At 44.2% G+C, this 19172-nt stretch overlaps 1 protein-coding gene across 6 annotated transcripts in view; it reads left to right on the forward strand.

Annotated features, from left to right (window-relative positions):
• LOC122114362 (integrator complex subunit 14-like) overlaps positions 1–13591 on the forward strand; it is a 53816-nt gene extending 40225 nt beyond the window's left edge. For 2 of the 6 annotated variants that reach the window (XM_042687489.1, XM_042687491.1), the window contains exons 5-9: positions 582–700; positions 1167–1302; positions 1750–1943; positions 2803–2850; positions 3275–3636. In XM_042687489.1, coding sequence (XP_042543423.1) covers positions 582–700; positions 1167–1302; positions 1750–1797 — 303 coding nt within the window. In that variant the 3' untranslated portion in view covers positions 1798–1943; positions 2803–2850; positions 3275–3636. Of the gene's footprint in view, positions 1–581; positions 701–1166; positions 1303–1749; positions 1944–2802; positions 2851–3274; positions 3637–3788; positions 3996–11294; positions 11522–11812 lie in introns of those variants that run through there. The other 4 variants (XM_042687492.1, XM_042687486.1, XR_006148570.1 and 1 more) reach the window with 4 other exon arrangements.
• Positions 13592–19172: the final 5581 nt, after the last annotated feature.

Genomic DNA, 19172 nt, shown 5'->3' on the forward strand with positions numbered 1-19172 from the left:
TGTGGTGCTGAGGAATTGAACCCAGGGCCTCATGCATGCAAGGCAAGCGCTCTACCACTGAGCCACCTTCCCAGCCCCTGTAGTTACTTCCTTCTGATATTGACTGTTAAGAAAATCATCTCACGGACTCAACACCCATAATCCTAGCTACTCAGGAGGCTGAGATCTGAAGATCATGGTTCAAAGCCAGCCTGGGCAGGAAAGTCCATGAGACTCATATCTACCAAAACTACCAAAAAAGCTGGAAGTGGAGCTGTGGCTCCACTTGAGACTTGAGTCTTGAGACTCTTATCTCCAAATAACGACTCAAAAAAACTGGAAGTAGCTCTAGGCTAAAGTGGTAGAGTACTAGCTTTGAATACATAGAGGCTCAGGGACAGCATTCAAGCCCTGAGTTAAAGCCCTGCAACGGACAAAAAAAAAAGTGTAAGGCCTTGAGTTTAAGCCCCAGTACCCGAACCAAAAGAATAAACCAAACAAACCGTTTATTGGCCATTTTGTTACAGTGGCTGTGGCCTTGGTGTGCTGGTAGTGATGTGGTGATTTGTTCTACTTTAAAGGTGTCCTCTCTTGCTTTGTAGCTTCAGAGCACCGATTTCCTGGAATGCCTTGAACGTCTCATAGACCTCAACAATGGTGAAAGGCAAATTTTTACTAGTGATGGCCCCCTGTGCTTGAAAAACGTGCAGTCTATGTTTGGGTGAGTATATGCCTTAAAGTTGTTTTTTGAGGGGTGGGGGGTGGGGGCTTCTTTACAATCTGATATTATAATTTGACAACCAAGAAGAACAGTTACTGTATTATTTCTTCAGTCTAATGTTCTCCCAACTGAGCTATTTCGGCGACCTCTCAGTTACTGTATTATTTCTAACAGTGTGAGTCCATTTTCCCACAGTTGCCCGTTTCTCAGGTAAAATAAGGTGGTCATGCTTTAAAAAGACTCAGCTGTTCCCAAGTTTACCTTGCTCTGGGGTTTCTCTCTCAATTGAAATTTCCTCTTTAAAAACATCAAAATGTTTTCCGTTTCACAAGTATATTTACTTTTGGAATCAGTGCGAAGGTTTAACCAGCTTTACATCTTGAAATGTTACTTTCATGTGTACAGTCCTTTTATGTGTACCACATGTGAACTCTTCCTCCCTTAACAAGTCATGATCATCTTCTAGAAAGCTGATAGACCTGGCATATACGCCTTTCCATGCTGTGCTCAAGTGTGGCCACCTGACCGCTGACGTCCAGGTCTTCCCCAGGCCAGAGCCATTCATTGTAGATGAAGAAATCAATCCTATTCCATTAACACAGGTAATGCATTAAAAATTCCCTCCTGGCCTTCCTCTTTTCTCTGCCCTCTTTTCACTTGTGACTTACTTTCTCCCCATCTAGGAGGGTTGGAAAGAATCTTGTATTCTCACAGGGAGGTACTATTGACATCACCCCTCGATTTATTCTTTTTTTTTTTGCTGGTCCTGGGGGCTTGAACTCAGGACCTGGGCATTGTCCCTGAGCCTCTTTTGTTCAAGGCTATCCCTCTACCACTTGAGCCACAGCACCACTTCAGACTTTTTTTGTTTATGTGATACTGAGGAATCAAATCCAGGGCTTCATGCAGTGCACAGGAGAACCTTCTTAGGTGATTTGTCTATACTGAGATAATGCTTTCTGCATAGATTTCAATCCACTCTATCACAATTACTCATTTGGAAGTGTTCTCATTATCATCATTTTTTCTGATTCTTTTTCCCACCTTAGTGTGCCAATGAGTCAGGCCTGACCCTGAATGTGCCATGCAATATATAGAGCCCGGAGGCAGGCCTGCTGGGCATGCTGGTGATGAACCTGGTCCCTGCCTACCAGAAAGGCGATCTCTTCTATGTTGGAAACTTCCTCCACAATTATAGACAGTGGGGGACAATGGAGCAAGTGCTGGCTATTGTGCTTAAAAAGTAAGTGTTCCCCCTTCGTTTGCATCTTGGTCTGTTCAGCCCCTCCTTGCTGAGTTGTGGAATACTTGGCACCCCTCTGAACCTGGTGATTTCATGGGAGTCTTTTCTCAGGAGCTTGGCATGAGACAAAGAAGTGCACCCCCTGCCTACTTTCTTAGTAGTGGTCTGCCCAGGACTTTTCCCAGAAAAGCTACGGGAACCTCAGAAGCTTGCTTACTGAGGGGCTGTTATTACAGGCATGTGCCACTGGCACCCAACTTCTGGCCTCACCTAGGTGAGGTGCTAGGAAATCACATTTCCCATGAGTAAATAAGGTTTCATTGGGAATTGCATGTCTGTGAATAATGTAGACCCAGGAAAGTCTGGGGTGTGGGGGAGGCAGGTGAACTGGAGGCTGACTCACAGACCTCAGGGAGGGATTATGTTGGCTTTACATATTTATAACTCCTGAAGCTTTTATGATTTTGTGTGTGTGCCAGTCCTGCAACCTGAACTCATGGCCTGATTGCTGTTTCTTTGGTGCTCAGAGATACCACTACAGCATTTGAACCATAGGTGCTATTCTGGTCTTTTAAAAATTAGTTTGTTTAGACTTTTACTGACTAATGTCTGATCAGACTGTGCACCTGAGATCTCATGTCCCTGATGAGCTAGAATTTGAGGTATTAGCCACTGGCGCATTTACCTTGGACCAAATGCATATACCTCTCATAGAAGAATTTTCACTGAACTGTATAGACATATCTCACTTGTTAATGTGTCAGATTCCATTCCCATCTGCGAATGAACCCATCCCATCTGTGTCCTGTTTGGGCAAAAAGGAGAAGCTGAGACGTGACTTCCTCCTGTCCTTCCATAGGTACAGATTCCCGGGCCGTAACTCCGAGGAACATGAACAAGTAAAGAAGTAAGTGGACTGTGGCACAAAGAAAAGGCCCCTTCGTTCAAAATGGTATCTTTGAGACTGCTGATTCAAAGTGCAGATTTCTCATTTGCACACCACTTGTGCTTTCCACTAGGGGGCAGAGGCTTGGGATTGGAGTGGTGGCAGAAGACACAGCCGTAGTGTGGTTGAGGACTCTCAGGGATGACAGGGAGGGCTGTGTGTACAAAATCAGTTCCTTCTTGTGACCTATCACAGTGAGAATATTGGAAAATTATCTTTCAGAAGCTTCTAGATGTGGGTGGTGAAGATCAGCCTGCTAGCAGGAGTCTGCTCCTGCTTCCCAGCATGCAAATGTGCATATAGCAGTGCTTTCAGAAAGGGGCTATGGGAGGCCCAAGATAGGGAGGGCAGGCACTCACTCTTCTTGGCACCAATCTGCCCACAGCACCCTTTGTTCCATCTTCACCATGTGGATGGACTGCTATCCTGCTGATTTCTGAGAGCCCCAGAACCGACACCCGGTGAAAGAACTTACCCACTATGCCATGCTCCGCATGCCCTCCTCGGACCTGCTCCTCCACCTCCACATTCTTCTGGATGAGCTGGAGGAGACCGGGAAGAATGAGACCAAGAAACAGAGGAAGAAGTCCTTGTGTGGTCACCTCAGAGCTTGTGAGTAGGGATGGCGCCTGGGCCTCTAGGGATGAGCCTAATTACCTGAGAGCCCTTATTACCCCCCAGGTTGTAAGAATATCTTTGTATGATACTCTGGGCCAGGCAATGTTTGTTCTATTGGTGAAAGGAGTTGATCTTAGCCACTGTTTGGAAATACCTTCTCATCAGTGTTCAGTCCAAAGTAAACTTGTACAGCTTCCTCCATTAGAGCCTCATGGAAATTGAACTCCACCTTAACATCCAGAGACCACTGTCAAACTCCTTTACCTATTTCTCTTTCTCAGGCTTTGGCTGCCATAGAGCAGCCAAGAAAGAAGCCCTCGGTGATGTCAGGGATGGTGATGGATGGAGGTCTGGAGCCATCACTGGACTCCACAAAGCATGTGCATGTAGAGGGGTTGGATGCATTTGCAGTGAGGCCCCAACGGGTTGTGAGTCCTGTGGATAAGACACTGGTTCTTAACCCCATATGTGACGGAGATGAAAGAAAGAAGAAGGTAATAGTGATTGTCTTCTTCTGACTTTCACAGGCGGCCCAAATCAGCTCATAAAAGGTCAAATCAGCACTCCTCCTCTTGTGCTGGAGGGAGTAGCACACGTGGGGCTGATGGAAAATGTCCCCAGTCTGTGTTCAGGGGAACCAATGAGTGAGGTCCAAACGTTAGATTCAGCTCAGGAAAGTAAATCTGTCCTCACAGAACATCAGGACAAATCTGTCCTGCTTCAGGAGAGCCAATCTCCAACTGAGATATTAGAATCTGCCTCTCTCTCAACTCCAGGAGCAAATCCTATCTTTCATGAGGAGGTAGATCCCTTGGAGGATTCTGAGGTAGAATTTATGTCTGAAGGCAACTTACAAGCCGGCCTAGACTTAGAGCTTCTCTCCCCTCTCCCTGGGGATATCTCTCTTTTCTTTTTGTCCTGATTGTTGTAAAATGTTCATTCTTTTTATTCTTCTAAATTCATTAAGATGTATGTTTATGTTGTACAATTTATGGAACCTAAATACTGTGCGTTTTTTAATGTACATTCTGATGTCCCAGACACATGTGTCCTGAGTAAGGGCAAAAGACAGAGTGACCTGGAGCTGTCCAAGAGCACTAACTGGCTATAGAGGGAAGTGTTCAGTGCACTGTAAGGGGCAAGGAACCCAGCCCATGCCTGCATGGGGTGATCAGGCCACTACTAAAGCTCTAGGACATAACAAACCAGATGTCCTTCAAAGTTGTTCTGTCAGACTAAATGTACTAAATGGGGGACTTTCTTCCATTAGTGAAGTCAAGTCAGTACACACCCCTATTTTGCTCTGTGCAAATATGTAAGAACATTTCACCTCAAAATAACATCAAAAAGCTACTTTGAGGCAAAAGTATTTGACAAAATACATGGGAAATAGGTAAAAGCCATCATCAGTAGAAGAAAGAAAACTTAATCAGAGGGACAAAGATATGCCAGGTGTCCTGGCCCATCTCAATAATTCTAGTTTCAAGAGTGCTCTATACTTCCTCAGGATGGAGCTTCAAATCAGCCCCTGTAGAAAAATCTGAAAGACTTATCCAATGAGCCAGCAAAAGTCAGGAACTCATAGCATGGCTGCAGTTACATGTTTCAGAATGGAACAAAAAGTAAGCAAGAGCTCCATGTCCTGAGTTCAAATTCCACTACTGGCACAAAAGATGAAGACATCTAGACATGAAATGTGGGCAATGGTAGCTTTAAACCATGGAAACAGAAAAACATACGAATGGGAAAATTACATATTTAAGCAAAAAGGCCAGACTTACAAACCATTGGTGAGTAGGTGTGGGCCTGTTCTATGGGAGCGTGTAGAATGATTTATGAAACTCCAAATAGATTCTAGTTAGCCAAATGTGGATCAGGATGATGTGGTACTATGTAGTGAATTGTGGAAGAATAGGAAATACATCTTTGATATCCATATTCACTTTCTAATTGGAGTGGTAAGGGATTTCTCAGTCTTCCTGTCTGTTTTCTTGTGTTTGTCTTTCTGCCTCTGTCTCTGTCTCTCTGTCTCTCTCTGTCTCTCTCTCTTTCTCTCTTTCTCTCTCTGTCTCTTCCTCTCTTCTGTTTTGTTGTGGAGCTTGAACTCATGTTGTGGGACCTGTCTCTGAGCTTTTTTTGCACAATGCTAATGCTCTTCAACTTAGAGTCACAGCTCCCCTTCCAGTTTTCTGGTGGTTAATTGGACAGAAGAGGACTTTTTTGCCAGATATGGCTATGAACCATGATCCTCCCATTTAGACTCCTGACTAGCTAGCAGTACAGGCATGATCCACAGTGTCCAGTCAGGGAATCTTTTTGTGTGTGTGTGTTAGACCTTGCCTCCCTCCTCTCTGGGCATTTGCCTGTTTTACTATTTATTGTTTTAACAGTATTAAAATGTCCACGTTTACATGATGTTGTAAAATTCTTGAATACAAAATACTCTGGTCTTTTCTACCTGCAATCTAACATCCTGGGCACATGGGGCCTGATTGGGAGGAAGCAGAGTGTGCTGGATCTGGGGAACAAATCTGCTGGATTTACAAGGAACAGGTGACTAGAGGGAGCCACAAGGAATGCAGGCAGTGGAGGATGCAGCCTGTGCCGAGATAGGACCCTTGATGCTGAGACACAAAAGCTCTGTGTTATATCAGAACAGGTGTCTTTGAAAGCTGGTCCCACTTGAATCTCAAGCCCCCACCTCTTTCTAGGGATAACTTCCCCTTTCCAGCTAGTCGGGTAAATGTGTTGATGTTTGAAGCTCTCTGCCAACCATGAACAATTCTGCACTGTGCAAATATAAAACATATAAATGTTTAAAGCTAGAATTAACTATTTGGTGCTGTTTTATTTTCTTAAGATGTTCCTTGCGTTGAGTTTTCATGAAGATTTTCTGAGCCTTCATGAGGGTGGATATGGACTGTAAGTTATCAAGATGACACAATAAGAGACTCATGCCTGCATTTGGAGAATGGTCTGGAAATGAGCTTGCTGCACATATTAGCTTACTTGGGCTAGGCATTTTTCTCTGTAAGAAGTCATTTTGGCTGCCTTTTCCCGTTCATTATATCAGAAGCTACAACCTCTAACATGTAAATAGATGTACTTTTATGTAACATTTTAGAAAATCTGAGAGAATATTTAACAGTATTTGGAAAAGGGTGTCGTTTGTGGTAATCAAAAACTTATATTCTAACCATGTAGGCATTGTTCTACACAAATAGATCAATGTGTCTCTGTATACCAGGTGAGGAACAGTTCTGAGTCTCCCTGTCTTGAAGCACACATTCTAAGAATCCTTGAATTTCATCTGCTCTCTATCCCAGGGCAGTGGATTCTGAGAGGAGGCCTGGGCCCTGCAGTGTGGCAGAGGTGCATGTGCAGAGGGAACATGTCTGGTTGGCATGCTGGAGTGGGAAATCCAGAAACTCTGGCAATCACCAGTTCAGTGAAGAGGACAGAGGATTTAAGAAGGGACCGAGTGAAGAGTGTGCGTGTAGGGGGTGTGTGTACAGAATGGTGGTGCTTGAAATTAAAAGCTGGCCACTGTATCTGAGTTCTTTCACTCAAGGCTAGCCCTCTACCACTTTGAGCTACAGCTGGAGATAATCTGATAGCATTTCCTGACCTGGCTGGCTTTGAACCAAGATCCTCAGATCTCAGCCTCCTTACTAGCAAAGAATACAGGCCTGAGCCAGAGACACTGATCCATATCATTTTTGTATGTAGACTATTGGTGGTAAAGAAGACTCATTTGTTCAAGAACTAAAAAACGACTAACAAGGGAGATTGTTGATGAAAATCTGCATGTCTAACAGAAGACTTGGGTAACATTGTGACAGGAAAGGCTAAATTCCAAAATTGGAATTATTTTCTGTGTTCACTATATACATCACTTACATATTATATATAATATAATATATATAAATATATCATATAATATACTACATGATAATACATATATTTGAATGTATTTTATAGGAGGACTAGCATATGATATTGTGGGTCTCGAATATGTTGTTTCACAAAACATTAATGTAAAAGACATTATTGGGGAATTCAGTGATATACCATTGATTCCCATATATTGTGTAGGTATATCTGTCTCAAGTCAACATAGTTAAATTCACCAAATGCTGTTGCAAAAAGGGGTCATGTGCTGGACGCTGGTGGCCCATGCTTATAATCCTAGCTACTGGAGAGGCTGAGATCTGAGGATCACAGTGGAAAATCAGCCAGGCAGGAACATCCATGAGACTCTGATCTCCCAATAAGCAACCAGAAAACCAGAAGTGGTACTGTGCCTCAAGGTGGTAAAGCCCTAGCTTTGAGCTGAAAAGCTGAGGGACAGGGTACAGGCCCAGAGTTCAAGCCCAACAAACAATCCCTCATCCCCCAAAAAATGTGCGATGGCAGGTAGTGAGCTGTTCATATATAGCTCAGGCCTGTGATCCCAATTAATCAGGAAACTTGGTTCTGAGTTTCAGAGGTTCTATCCTCAGGGCACTAAGTTTTGAGAGAAGACTTGAGCCCCTCAAGGACACAAAGAGACTTGTGCAGTGGAGGATGGCTTGTGTCTGTGCTTAGATGGGAAATCCAGAAACTGAACAGCCATTGCCACTGTTGAGGAAAGATGAGGCTGAAGAGGAGCAGTGTCCATGCTGGGTAGGAAAGTTCCATGAATCTCTCATCTCCAGCTGACTACAAAAAGCTCAGATTGGAACTGTGTCTCAGGTGGTAAAGCACTAGTTTTGAGGAAAATTGCTCAGGAATAAGGCAAAGGGTCCAAGATCAGAAATGCGCGTGCACACACACACACACACACACACACACACACACACACACACACCACAGTAAATATTGTATTTTCAATTCCTATGCAGAGACTGGACAACAGCTCAGCAATGTGTGAAATTCTTCTTCCCGTTTGTGTTGAGGGAGGAGGATAGATCATGGGACACAGAAGCAAAGACTTCAGAGGCAAATGACTATATAAACGATTAGCTTGTAAGACGTAAAGGAGCAGTTTTCTACCTTAAATACTACATTCCTTGAAAGCTATAGTAAAACAAATCCTAGTCATCATAAAAAGACAATACAGCAGCTCTTCCTTTCTCTGGTTGCCTCCATGAAATATTTCAAGTATAAAACATAATTTTCTCACTTACAAAAATGGACACCTGTGGCTGGGAAGGTGGCTCAGTGGTAGAGTGCTGCCTAGCATGCATGAAGACCTGGGTTCAATTCCTCAGTACCACATACACAGAAAAAGCCAAAGTGGTGCTGTGGCTCAAGTGGTAGAGTGCTACCCTTGAGCAAAAGAGCTCTGGGGAGTGCCCAGGCTGAAGTGAAGCCACAGAAATAGCCAAAAAAATAGACACCTGTAATAAAGGCTGATTATATATGTAATGTATGTTTTCCAATATTCCTTTCAATTTCCGATCTCTAAGTATTTGCATTGGCTCCAGATGATACCAGAGAGGGGTTCCAAGGACAAACAGATTAGGCTACAGAAAGTAAACAGTGACCTAGGATGTTGATGTCAAAATATGTGCCAGAAGGATGTGGCAGTCACAGAAGGCCCTGACAGGCAAAATAATTTGAGCCAGATAAGAGGAATAGTGACAGATATGCCATGAATGTGACCTAGGAGTGACTCCTGGAAGCAGAGAACATGCCAGAACCTAGGGCTAGCAGATTAGGATTGGACAAACAGGGTGTCCTGTTAACTCTGTCTACATGTACACTTAGCCATATTGGGGGGGGGTATTTCTTGGGTAAGGAAGGGGCAGAGGTCATTGGGCCTGACAGGTGACCCTGCCTCCTTCACAATGGAATAGAACATGGAACCCTGATAGCAGGCCACAGTAACTCACAGTTGGCTCAAGCCAGCTCACTTGGCCTGTGACTCCGGAGCCAGAAACATGTTCTTGTGCTGTATTCGCAGGTCTCGAGACTCTGGTCTCAGCCAAGAGAAGGATGGGTGCCTCAGTCAAAGCTGTAGACACTGGATCAGTGGCAAGCCACGAACCAACCATCTCAGAGATTTGTCCAAAAAGAAACCTAGGAAATCACAAGGCAACTCAGGCAAGGAATACTCATGATAGAAAACCTACTTAACCCCAACCTGGTCCACAGTAGAACCTTCTTATGTGATTTGGGTTTACTGAGATAATACTGTCTGCATAGTTGTCAATCTACTCTATCACAATTACTCGTTTGGAAATGGTCTCATTTCCATGGTTTTTTTCTGATTCTTTGTCTCGCCTTAGTGTGCTAATGCGTCAGCCCTCACCCTGAATGTGCCATGCCATATATGGAGCCCGGAGGCAGGCCTGCTGGGCATGCTGGTGATGAACCTGGTCCCTGCCTACCAGAAAGGCGATCTCTTCTATGTTGGAAACTTCCTCCACAATTATAGACAGTGGGCAACAATGGAGCAAGTGCTGGATATTGTGTTCAAAAAGTGAGTGTTCCCCCTTCAAAACCGGGACGGTTCAGCTATTCCTGGCTGAGTTGTGGAATACTTGGCACCCCTCTGAACCTGTTGATTTCATGGGGGTCTTCTCACAGGAGCTTGGCATGAGACAAAGAAGTGCATACCCTGCATAGTTTCTTAGTAGCGGTCTGCCCAGGACATTTCCCAGAAAAGCTACTGGAACCTCAGAAGCTTGCTTACTGAGGTGCTAGTATTACAGGCATGTGCCCATGGCACCCAACTTCTGCCCTCACCTAGGTGAGGTGCTAGGAAATCACATTTCCCATGAGTAAATAAGGTTTCATTAGCAATTGGATGTCTGTGAATAATGTAGACCCAGGAAAGTTTGGGGTGTGGGGGAGGTGGGTGAACTGGAGGCTGAATCACCTCAGAGATTTCAAGGAGGGATTATGTTGGCTTTACATGTTTATAACCCCTGAAGCTTTTATGTTTTTGTGTGTGTGTTAGTCCTTCCACCTAAACTCAGCAACTTGGTGCTGTTTCTTTGGTGCTCAGAGCTACCACTACAGCATTTGAACCATAAGTGCAATTCTGGCCTTTTAAAAATTTATGTCCTTAGACTTTTACTGACTAATGTCTGATCAGACTGTGCACCTGAGATCTCATGCTCCTGATTAGCTAGGATTAGAGGCATGAGCACTGTCACATTTACCTTGGACCAATGCATATAAGTCTCTTAGCAGAATTTGCACTGAACTGTATCTCACTTATTTATGTGTCAGATTCCATTCCCATATGGGAATGAGCCCATGACATATGTGTCCTGTGTGGGCAGAAAAGGAGAAGCTGAGAGGTGACTTCCTCCTGTCCTCCCATAGGTACAGATTCCCGGGCCGTAACTCTGAGGAAGATGGACAAGCAAAGAAGTAAGTGGACTGTGGCACAAAGAAAAGGCCCCTTGGTTTAAAATGGTATCTTTGAGGCTTCTGATTCAAAGTGCAGATTTCTCATTTGCACATCACTTGTGCTTTCCACTAGAGGCAGAGGCTTGGGATTGGAGTGGTGGCAGAGGACACAGCTGTGGTGTGGTTGTGAACTCTCAGGGATGACAGGGAGGGCTGTGTGTACAAAATCAGTTCCTTCTTGTTACCTATCACAGTGAGAATATTGGAGAATTATCTTTCAGAAGCTTCTAGACCTTGGTGGTGAACATCAGCCTGCTTGCAGGAGTCTACCCCTGTTCCCAACATGCGAGTGTGCATATAGCAGTGCTTGCAGAAAGGGGCTATGGGAGGCCCAGGATCAGGAGGGCAGGCACTCACTCTTCTTGTCACCAATCTGCCCACAGCAGCCTTTGTTCCATCTTCACCATGTGGATGGACTGCTATCCTGCAGATTTCCGAGAGCCCCAGAACCGACACCCGGTGAAAGAACTGACCCACTATGCCATGCTCCACATGCCCTCCTCAGATCTGGTCCTCAATCTCCACGTTCATCTGGATGAGCTGGAGGAGAGCGGGAAGAATGAGACCAAGAAACAGAGGAAGAAGTCCCTGTGTGGTCACCTCAGAGCTTGTGAGTAGGGATGGCGCCTGGGCCTCTACGGATGATCCTAATTGCCTGAGAGCCCTTATTACCCCCAGGTTGTAAGAATGTCTTTTTATGATACTATCTGCCAAGCAGTGTTGGTTCTATTTGTGAAAGCACTTGCGCTTAGCCACTCTTGGGAAAGACCTTACCTTCTCTTCAGTGTTCAGTCCAAAGTAAACTTGTACAGGTTCCTCCATTAGAGCCTCATGGAAATTGAACTCCACCTGAACATCCAGAGACCACTGTCAAACTCCTTTACCTATTTCTCTTTCTCAGGTTTTGGCTGCCATAGAGCAGCTTCTCCTGACCTGCCAAGAAAGTTGCCCTCGGTGATGTCAGGGATGGTGATGGATGGAGATCTGGAGCCATCACTGGACTCCACAAAGCATGTGCATGTAGAGGGGTTGGATGCATTTGCAGTCAGGCCCCAAAAAGTTGTGAGTCCTGTGGATAAGACACTGGTTCTGAACCCCACATGTGACAGAGCTGAACTTGTAGGGACCCCAAAGAAAGAAGAAAGTAATAGTGATTGTCTTCCTCTGACTTTCACAGGCGGCCCAGATCAGCTTATAAAGGGTCAAATCAGCACTCCTCCTGGTGTGCTGGAGGGAGTAGCATACGTGGGGCTGATGGAAAATGTCCCCAGTCTGTGTTCAGGGGAACCAATAAGTGAGGTCCCAAAGTTAGATGCAGCTCAGGAAAGTGAATCTGTCCTCAAAAAATATGTGGACAAATCAGTCCTGCTGCAGCAGAACCAATCTCCAACAGAGAAATTAGAATCTGCCTCCTCTGGCAATTGCAGGAGCAACTCCAATCTTTCATGAGGAGGTAGATCCCTTGGAGGATTCTGAGGCAGAATTTATGTTTGAAGGCAAATTAGAAGCCAACCTAGACTTAGAGCTTCCCTCCCCTCTCTCTGGGTATATCTGTCTTTTTCTTTTTGTCCTGATTGTTGTAAAATGTTCATTCTTTTTATTCTTCTAAATTTATTAAATATATATGTTTATGTTGTACAATTTATGGAGGCTAAATGCTGTGGTTTGTTTTCTTATACATTCTGATGTCCCAGACACATGAGTCCTGAGTAAAGGCAAAATAGTGACCTGGAGCTGTCTAACAACACTTACTGGCTATGAAGGGAACTGTTCAGTGCACTGTAGGGGCAAGGAACTCAACCCATGCCTGCATGGGGTGATCAGGCCATTACTAAAGTTCTAGGACATAGCAAACCAGATGTCCTTGAAAGTTTTTCTGTCTTTTGAGACTTATGCCAGACTAAATGTTCTGTATGTGCGACTTTCTTCCATTAGTGAATTCAAGTCTGTACGCACACCCATTTTGCTCTGTGCAAATATGTAAGGACATTTCACCTCAAAATACCACCAAAATGTTACTTTGAGGGAAAAGTATTTGACAAAATACATAGGAAATAGGTAACAGCCATCATCAATAGAAGACAGAAGACTTAGCCAGAGGGACAAAGACATGCCAGGTGTCCTGGCCCATCTCAATAATTGTAGCTTCAAGAATGCCCTATACTTCCTCAAGGTTCAAATCAGCCCCTGTAGACAAATCTGAAAGACTTATCCAATGAGCCAGCAAAAGTCAGGAACTCATAGCATGGTTGAAGTTACATGTTTAAGCATGGAACAAAAAGTGAGCAGGAGCTTAAGGCCCTGAGTTCATATTCCACTACTGGCACAAAAGAAGAAGACATCTAGATGTGAAATGTGGGGAATGGTAGCTTTAATCCATGGAAGCAGAAAAACATACAAATGGGAATATTACATATTTAAGCAAAAAGGCCAGACTTATAATAAACCATTGGTGAGTAGGTGTGGGCCTGTTTATGTTCTATGGGAGCATGTGGAATAATTTATGAAACACCAAATAGATTCCAAGTAGCCAAATGTGGATCAGGATGAGGTGGTACTATGTAGTGAATTGTGGAAGAATAGGATATACATCTTAGATATCCATATACATTTTTCTAAATGGAGTTGTCAGTGATTTCTCAGTCTTCCTGTCTGTTTTTCTGTGTTTGTCTGTCTGTCTCTATTTCTGTCAATCTCTGTCTGTTTCTGTCTCTGTGTGTCTCTGTCTCTTTTTCTGTCTCTGTCTCTGTCTCTCTCTCACATTTCCTCTTTCCGTTTGGTTGTGGAGCTGGAAATCATGTTGTGGACACTGTCTCTGAGCTTTTTTTGCACAAGGCTAATGCTCTTCCACTTAGAGTCACAGCTCCCCTTCCATTTTTTGGTGCTTAATTGGAGAGAAGAGTCTCATGGACTTTCCTGCCTGATCTGGCTTTGAACCATGATCCTTGGATTTAGCCTCCTGACTAGCTAGCAGTACAGGCGAGATCCACAGCATGCAGTCAGGAATCTTTTTTAAACCTGATTTTCTAAGAAATCACATAAATGGTTCATAGCAAAGGTTTGAAGTCTGACTTCAATGTGACAAGAAAAGAATTTTGTCAGCTTGAGACAATTGAAGATCCTGGAGTGTTGTTTGTTGTTGTTTGAGTCTGGAACCCAGACATATACAAGCTACTGAAGTGCTACCCAATTAGCTTTACAATCTGAGTCTAGGGATTCAAGTTTATATAAAATGTGAGCTCTCCATCATGCATACCTCCGAGATATGGTACATGACTTCTGCATTTCTACTGGTGTTTCAAGAACTATTGTATTTATATAATTGTTGTTTTGTAAACCTGGTGGTAGAGCTGCACACTTCTAATCAATCAGAGCAACTGGGAAGACAGAAATGAGGAACTTGAAATTGAATGCCAGTCAGAGGCCAAAACTCAACAGTTGGTCTGAAAAATAATTGTAAACAAAGAGCCCAGGGCAAGGCCTAAGTCACAGAATACCTGGGTACTAAAACATTTTTGGGGAAAATGCTTATAGAACATTGCTTATCAATATATAAATATATAATTGTGTGTAAATATACCATTGATTAAAAATAGATTAATATATATTTGAGTGTGTGTGTGTGTATCTATAAAGAAAACATAAGGAAATTCATCAAAATCTGTATGAAAAAGACGCTGTGAGCTGGCCATCTGAGGCACAGGCCTGTGATCTTTGTGATTTAGGAATCTGGGTTCTGAGTTTCAGCGACTCTTAACCCCAGGGCCTTAGATTTTGAGACAAGGCCTGAGCCCCTCTGGAGCCGCACATGGACATGCGCAGTGGGAGGATGGCTGGTGCGCATGCTCAGACTGGCAATTCAGCCCCTCCGGGACCGCCGTTGCAGCTTCTGGGAGAGACAGGGGTCTGGAGCAGAGAAGTTGGCGCTGAGGTGCTGTCCTGGGGGAAGCGATGAGGAAGGGCAGCCGTGGGGAAGGGAGGCCTCTCAGGAAAGCCCGCAAGGCCTTGTGTGCAGCGGGAACTTGTGGACGTCCTTCCTGGGGCTGGGGCCTGGCTGTGCCGCCCCATGCGGCCTCCGCGGTCTTTTGGCGCCTGGCTCCGCCATGGTTGCTGTCAGGCCGGGCAGCGGATCCTCCCGTGCCTTGCCCGGCGTGGAGCCTGCAGGACGGCCAGACCCCAGCACACGGGGTGCAGGAAGCAGTGGGGTTTGCGCAGGTGTGCTGCTGAGAGGAAGGGCGGCGGGCTTTGTCTGAGGTGAGTCCCTTAGGTGTCTGGCTGGTCTGGAGGGGACACGGAGGTTTGGAGGAACGGCTTCCCTGGGGTCCGGGGGGTGTTTCAGGGTGATGGTGGGTGTATTGCCAGGAAGGGTCATCCAATGCCTTAGCTTTCTCTCCTTTGTATTTCCACTTGTAATGTGTGTGTGTGCCAATCCTGGGACTTGAACTCAAGGCCTTGGTGTCCTCCCTGACTCTCTCCTCTCCACTCCTCTCCTTAGGGCTGCCACTCTACCATTTGTGTCACAATTCTGCCTCCAGATTTCTGTTGGTTTTCTGGAGATAGAAGCCTCACAGACTTTGCTGTCAAAGTCGGCTCTTTGGCCTGACTGTGCCTTTGTGGATGAGAGTGAGCTGGAAGGTAGGGAGCCGCGACCCTGGAGCTGGTGGGAAGATGTTCATTTCGTGGTGGTTCACTGGGGTTTGAGAACAGTACCGCGGGTGAGCCCTTAAAGTAAGCCCTTCACATGCATAGCTGGCTTTGGAGTTCGTGTGCTGGGAATTGCCTGTCAGAGGTTCAGGGTTGATATTGGGGTGACTGGGCTGGGTGCCAGAGTGAGTTGAATAAACCAAAAAAAATACCCGGATTGAAAATTGTCATTCTTAGTGATATTTTGTAATAAAACTAACAAAAGTGTACCAACAACAACATGATGCTAACAAAATGAGGCACAAGATACAGACACAAGATATTTTTCTTTGTTGTTGTTTTTAATGTACCATGCGATTTTTTTCTTCTTTTCTTTTCTGTAGTATATGTCTGTTGTTACTGTATTTGATTTTGTTACCTTGCATCTTGTATATACATTTCTCTAATTTTGGGAGGGCAAGGGCCATCACAAAATGCTGAAACAAGGTCACAGGATGACCCATTTCAACAATGAGAGTCACAAGACCTATATTGGAATTGAACCTATGTTGCAAATAAAACTTCATTTTAATAAAATGTGTTTTTCAGGCCAGGGATTTGAACTCAAGGACTGGGTGCTAAAGGTTAGGGCTCCATTACTTTTCCTGCAGATCACTTCCAGTTTTCTTGATAGTTAATTGGAAGTCAGAGACTCAAAGGCCTTCCTGCCTGAATTGGCTCTGAACTGAGCTTCTGAGTTCCTGGATTCTTGAGCAAATATGATTATAGCCCTGACCCACTGGGACCTTACAAACTCCTTTTTTTGTGTTTCATTTCCAAACATTTAGAGCTTCTTGAAAATTAGCCATTTCCAGGCATTGGTGGCTCATGCCTGGAATCCTAACTACTCAGGAGGCTGAGATCTAAGGATTATGGTTCAAAGCCAGCCTGGACAGGAAAGTTCCTGAGACATTTATCTCCAAAACAGAAGCTGTACTGTGCTTCAAGTAGTAGAGCTGTAGCCTTGAGCACAGAGAGCCTCTCCCCCATGGTATAACCCCTGTTTACACTGTATTTGATGTTGGTTCCCTCCATCTTCTATATACACTTCTCTAATTTGGGGAGGGGAAAGGAAAAAAACAAAATGCTTAAATAAGGATACCGGTTGACCCATGGTAACAATGAGATGCACAAGACACTACGTTGAAAAACAAACTTTACAATTTAGATGGGGGGGGGGGGGGGAGTGTAGTTGTTGAGGTGAGAAGAAAGGGATGGTAGGGGAAAAACAAAGGAGGAGGTAACAATGCTTGATAAGAAATGTACTCATTACCTTACTTGTAATTGTAACCACTCAGTACAGTATTTTCACAATAAGAAACATATATTTAAAAAATAAACCAAAAAAAAAAAAGATGCCCACTGAGTACACTCAGCCCCGCAGACCCAGACAAAATAGACAGAGGCCCTACATACCCCTGCTTGGCAGAGTCTGTCTCACAGACATTGGTGTATACTCTTTTTTTGTCGGTCATGGAGCTTGAACACTGGCCCTGGGCCCTGTCCCTGAACTATTCAGCTCAAGGCTAGCACTCTACCACTTGAGTCACAGTGCCACTTCTGGCTTTTTCTGCCTATGTGGTGGTAGGGATCAAATACAGAGCAAGACAAACATTTTACCACTGAGCCATCTTCCCAGCTCTGGTGCATATTCTTGACTACACAAAACTTAGTCATGTAGACATGAGCTGCACAGATCCATGCACATAATCTCAGAACAAACAGAATTTGATTTTGTTGATACAGACCCCAGAGACTCAGACCCCATAAATGTATGCCCGACAGACACTGGCCACATAGACCTAGTCCTACAAACCAAGTGTCCTGCCAAAGTCCATCCTGTTGACATGGCCCACAGACCCCCAGCCCCATAGAAACAGGCCTCATAAAGACCCCAGCAATACTGATACAGCTCCCATGTATGTCACAAGGATTTATTTGCTCTGTAAACAAAATGGTACATCATAGCTGAATGAGCTCTTAAATAGAGTCCACTGACATGAGAATAATAAAGCAGCAGTATCTTGCTAGTATGTTCTTTTCATGGAAACTGCTAAGCATCTGCTTATTCAAGTATGTTACATATGTAAATATAAACTTCAAACAGCATATCTTAGCTGAATGAACTCTTAAAGGTTGACTCAATGTAAGTAGAACAAAATGAGTACACAAAGATCTTGCTAGTATTCTACTTATAGAAGAATAGGTCAGTAATGCTTTGAAATTAGCCAATTCTCAAATTCAGGTCATAGGGATCTAGTTGCTTCTAAACACAAAATAGTACATCTTCCAAGGATGAGCTCTTAAAGGTAGGTTCAGCTCAAGTAGTAGAATAACATGAAGGCAACAGGGTCTCTCTGGCATGATGATGGCATAAGGGCAGTTTTGTATTGCTTTTAAATTAGTCAGTTCTTCCATTTAGACCATAGAGACATATTTGCCTATAAAAAATACTCTGTTTTAGCTCAGAAAACTTTTAAAGGTAGATTCAGTTCAAGTAATAAAATAACATTAGTGCAACAGGATCTCATTGTTACACTGTTTTGGTCTGGGGAAAATAAACAGTTCCATAATGCTTTGAAACAAGTTGAAGTGGTGCTGTGGCTCAAGTGATAGAGTGCTAGCCTTGTAGAAAAGAAGCTCAGACACAGTTCCCAGACCCTGAGTTCAAGTCCCAGGACTGGCACAAAGAAATGTAGACTTAGTTGGAATCACAGGGTCATATAAACACAACAACATGTCACAGTGATTTTTTTTATAAGAGGATTTTTGTAATGCTTTGAAATTAGCTGATTCTCCCATTTATTCTGTAGGGTTATATTTACCTTTCTAAACAAAGTATATCTTAGCTTGTTCAGGTCTTAAATGCAAACTCAATTCAAGTGGTATCACTGCACTGGTATGGTCTTTGCATAAAGACAAATAAAGCAGGCTAGGGGAGCTCAGCACCCCAGTAGCATTGCTAAGGCTTTGACTCCTAACTATTTTATAAGAGCTTTCCAGCTGATTCTGGAGGGGGGAAGGGATCCTGGGTGTACCCCTTGAGGGAGGGGCTTTGAGGATGCAAGATCCACTTACCAGCTCTCTATAATGCCTTCTAGAGCAAAGTCACATGATTCAGTGAGTCCCTATCTCCCTAGCAATATGCCACAATATGCCACGTGCCAGGACAGTTAAACAGGTGACTCCCAGATACAGGCAGATTTAAATAGAGAATTTTGGGGGATGGGGTCGGTCTTGCTCTGGGACAAGTTGCTCCCCCACACCCTAATCTTACCCTGACTCTGCCTGGATGCTGGCCTGAGTTTCTCCCTGGGTGGGGTTAAGCCATGGCAGTGGCAATGAAGGGTTTCAGAAAAACCCAGCAAGTCAAGTTCCTATAAACATGGGGGGAGAGGAGATTAGAGTGGGACAGAGTGGAGGAAGTAGGGAAGGAAGAAGGGCCCAACTCTGCAGATCCAGTAACAACCTGAAGGCTGAGATCTCAGAACAATGGGAGGCTGAGATCTGAGAACTGGGATTTGAGCCAGCCCGATGGCTGACAAAAACAAAAAACCAACAAAAAACCCACAAGTAAT

Source organism: Dipodomys spectabilis, unplaced genomic scaffold (assembly GCF_019054845.1).
Source record: "Dipodomys spectabilis isolate Male_0828 unplaced genomic scaffold, ASM1905484v1 ptg000108l, whole genome shotgun sequence".
Lineage (NCBI taxonomy): Eukaryota > Metazoa > Chordata > Mammalia > Rodentia > Heteromyidae > Dipodomys > Dipodomys spectabilis.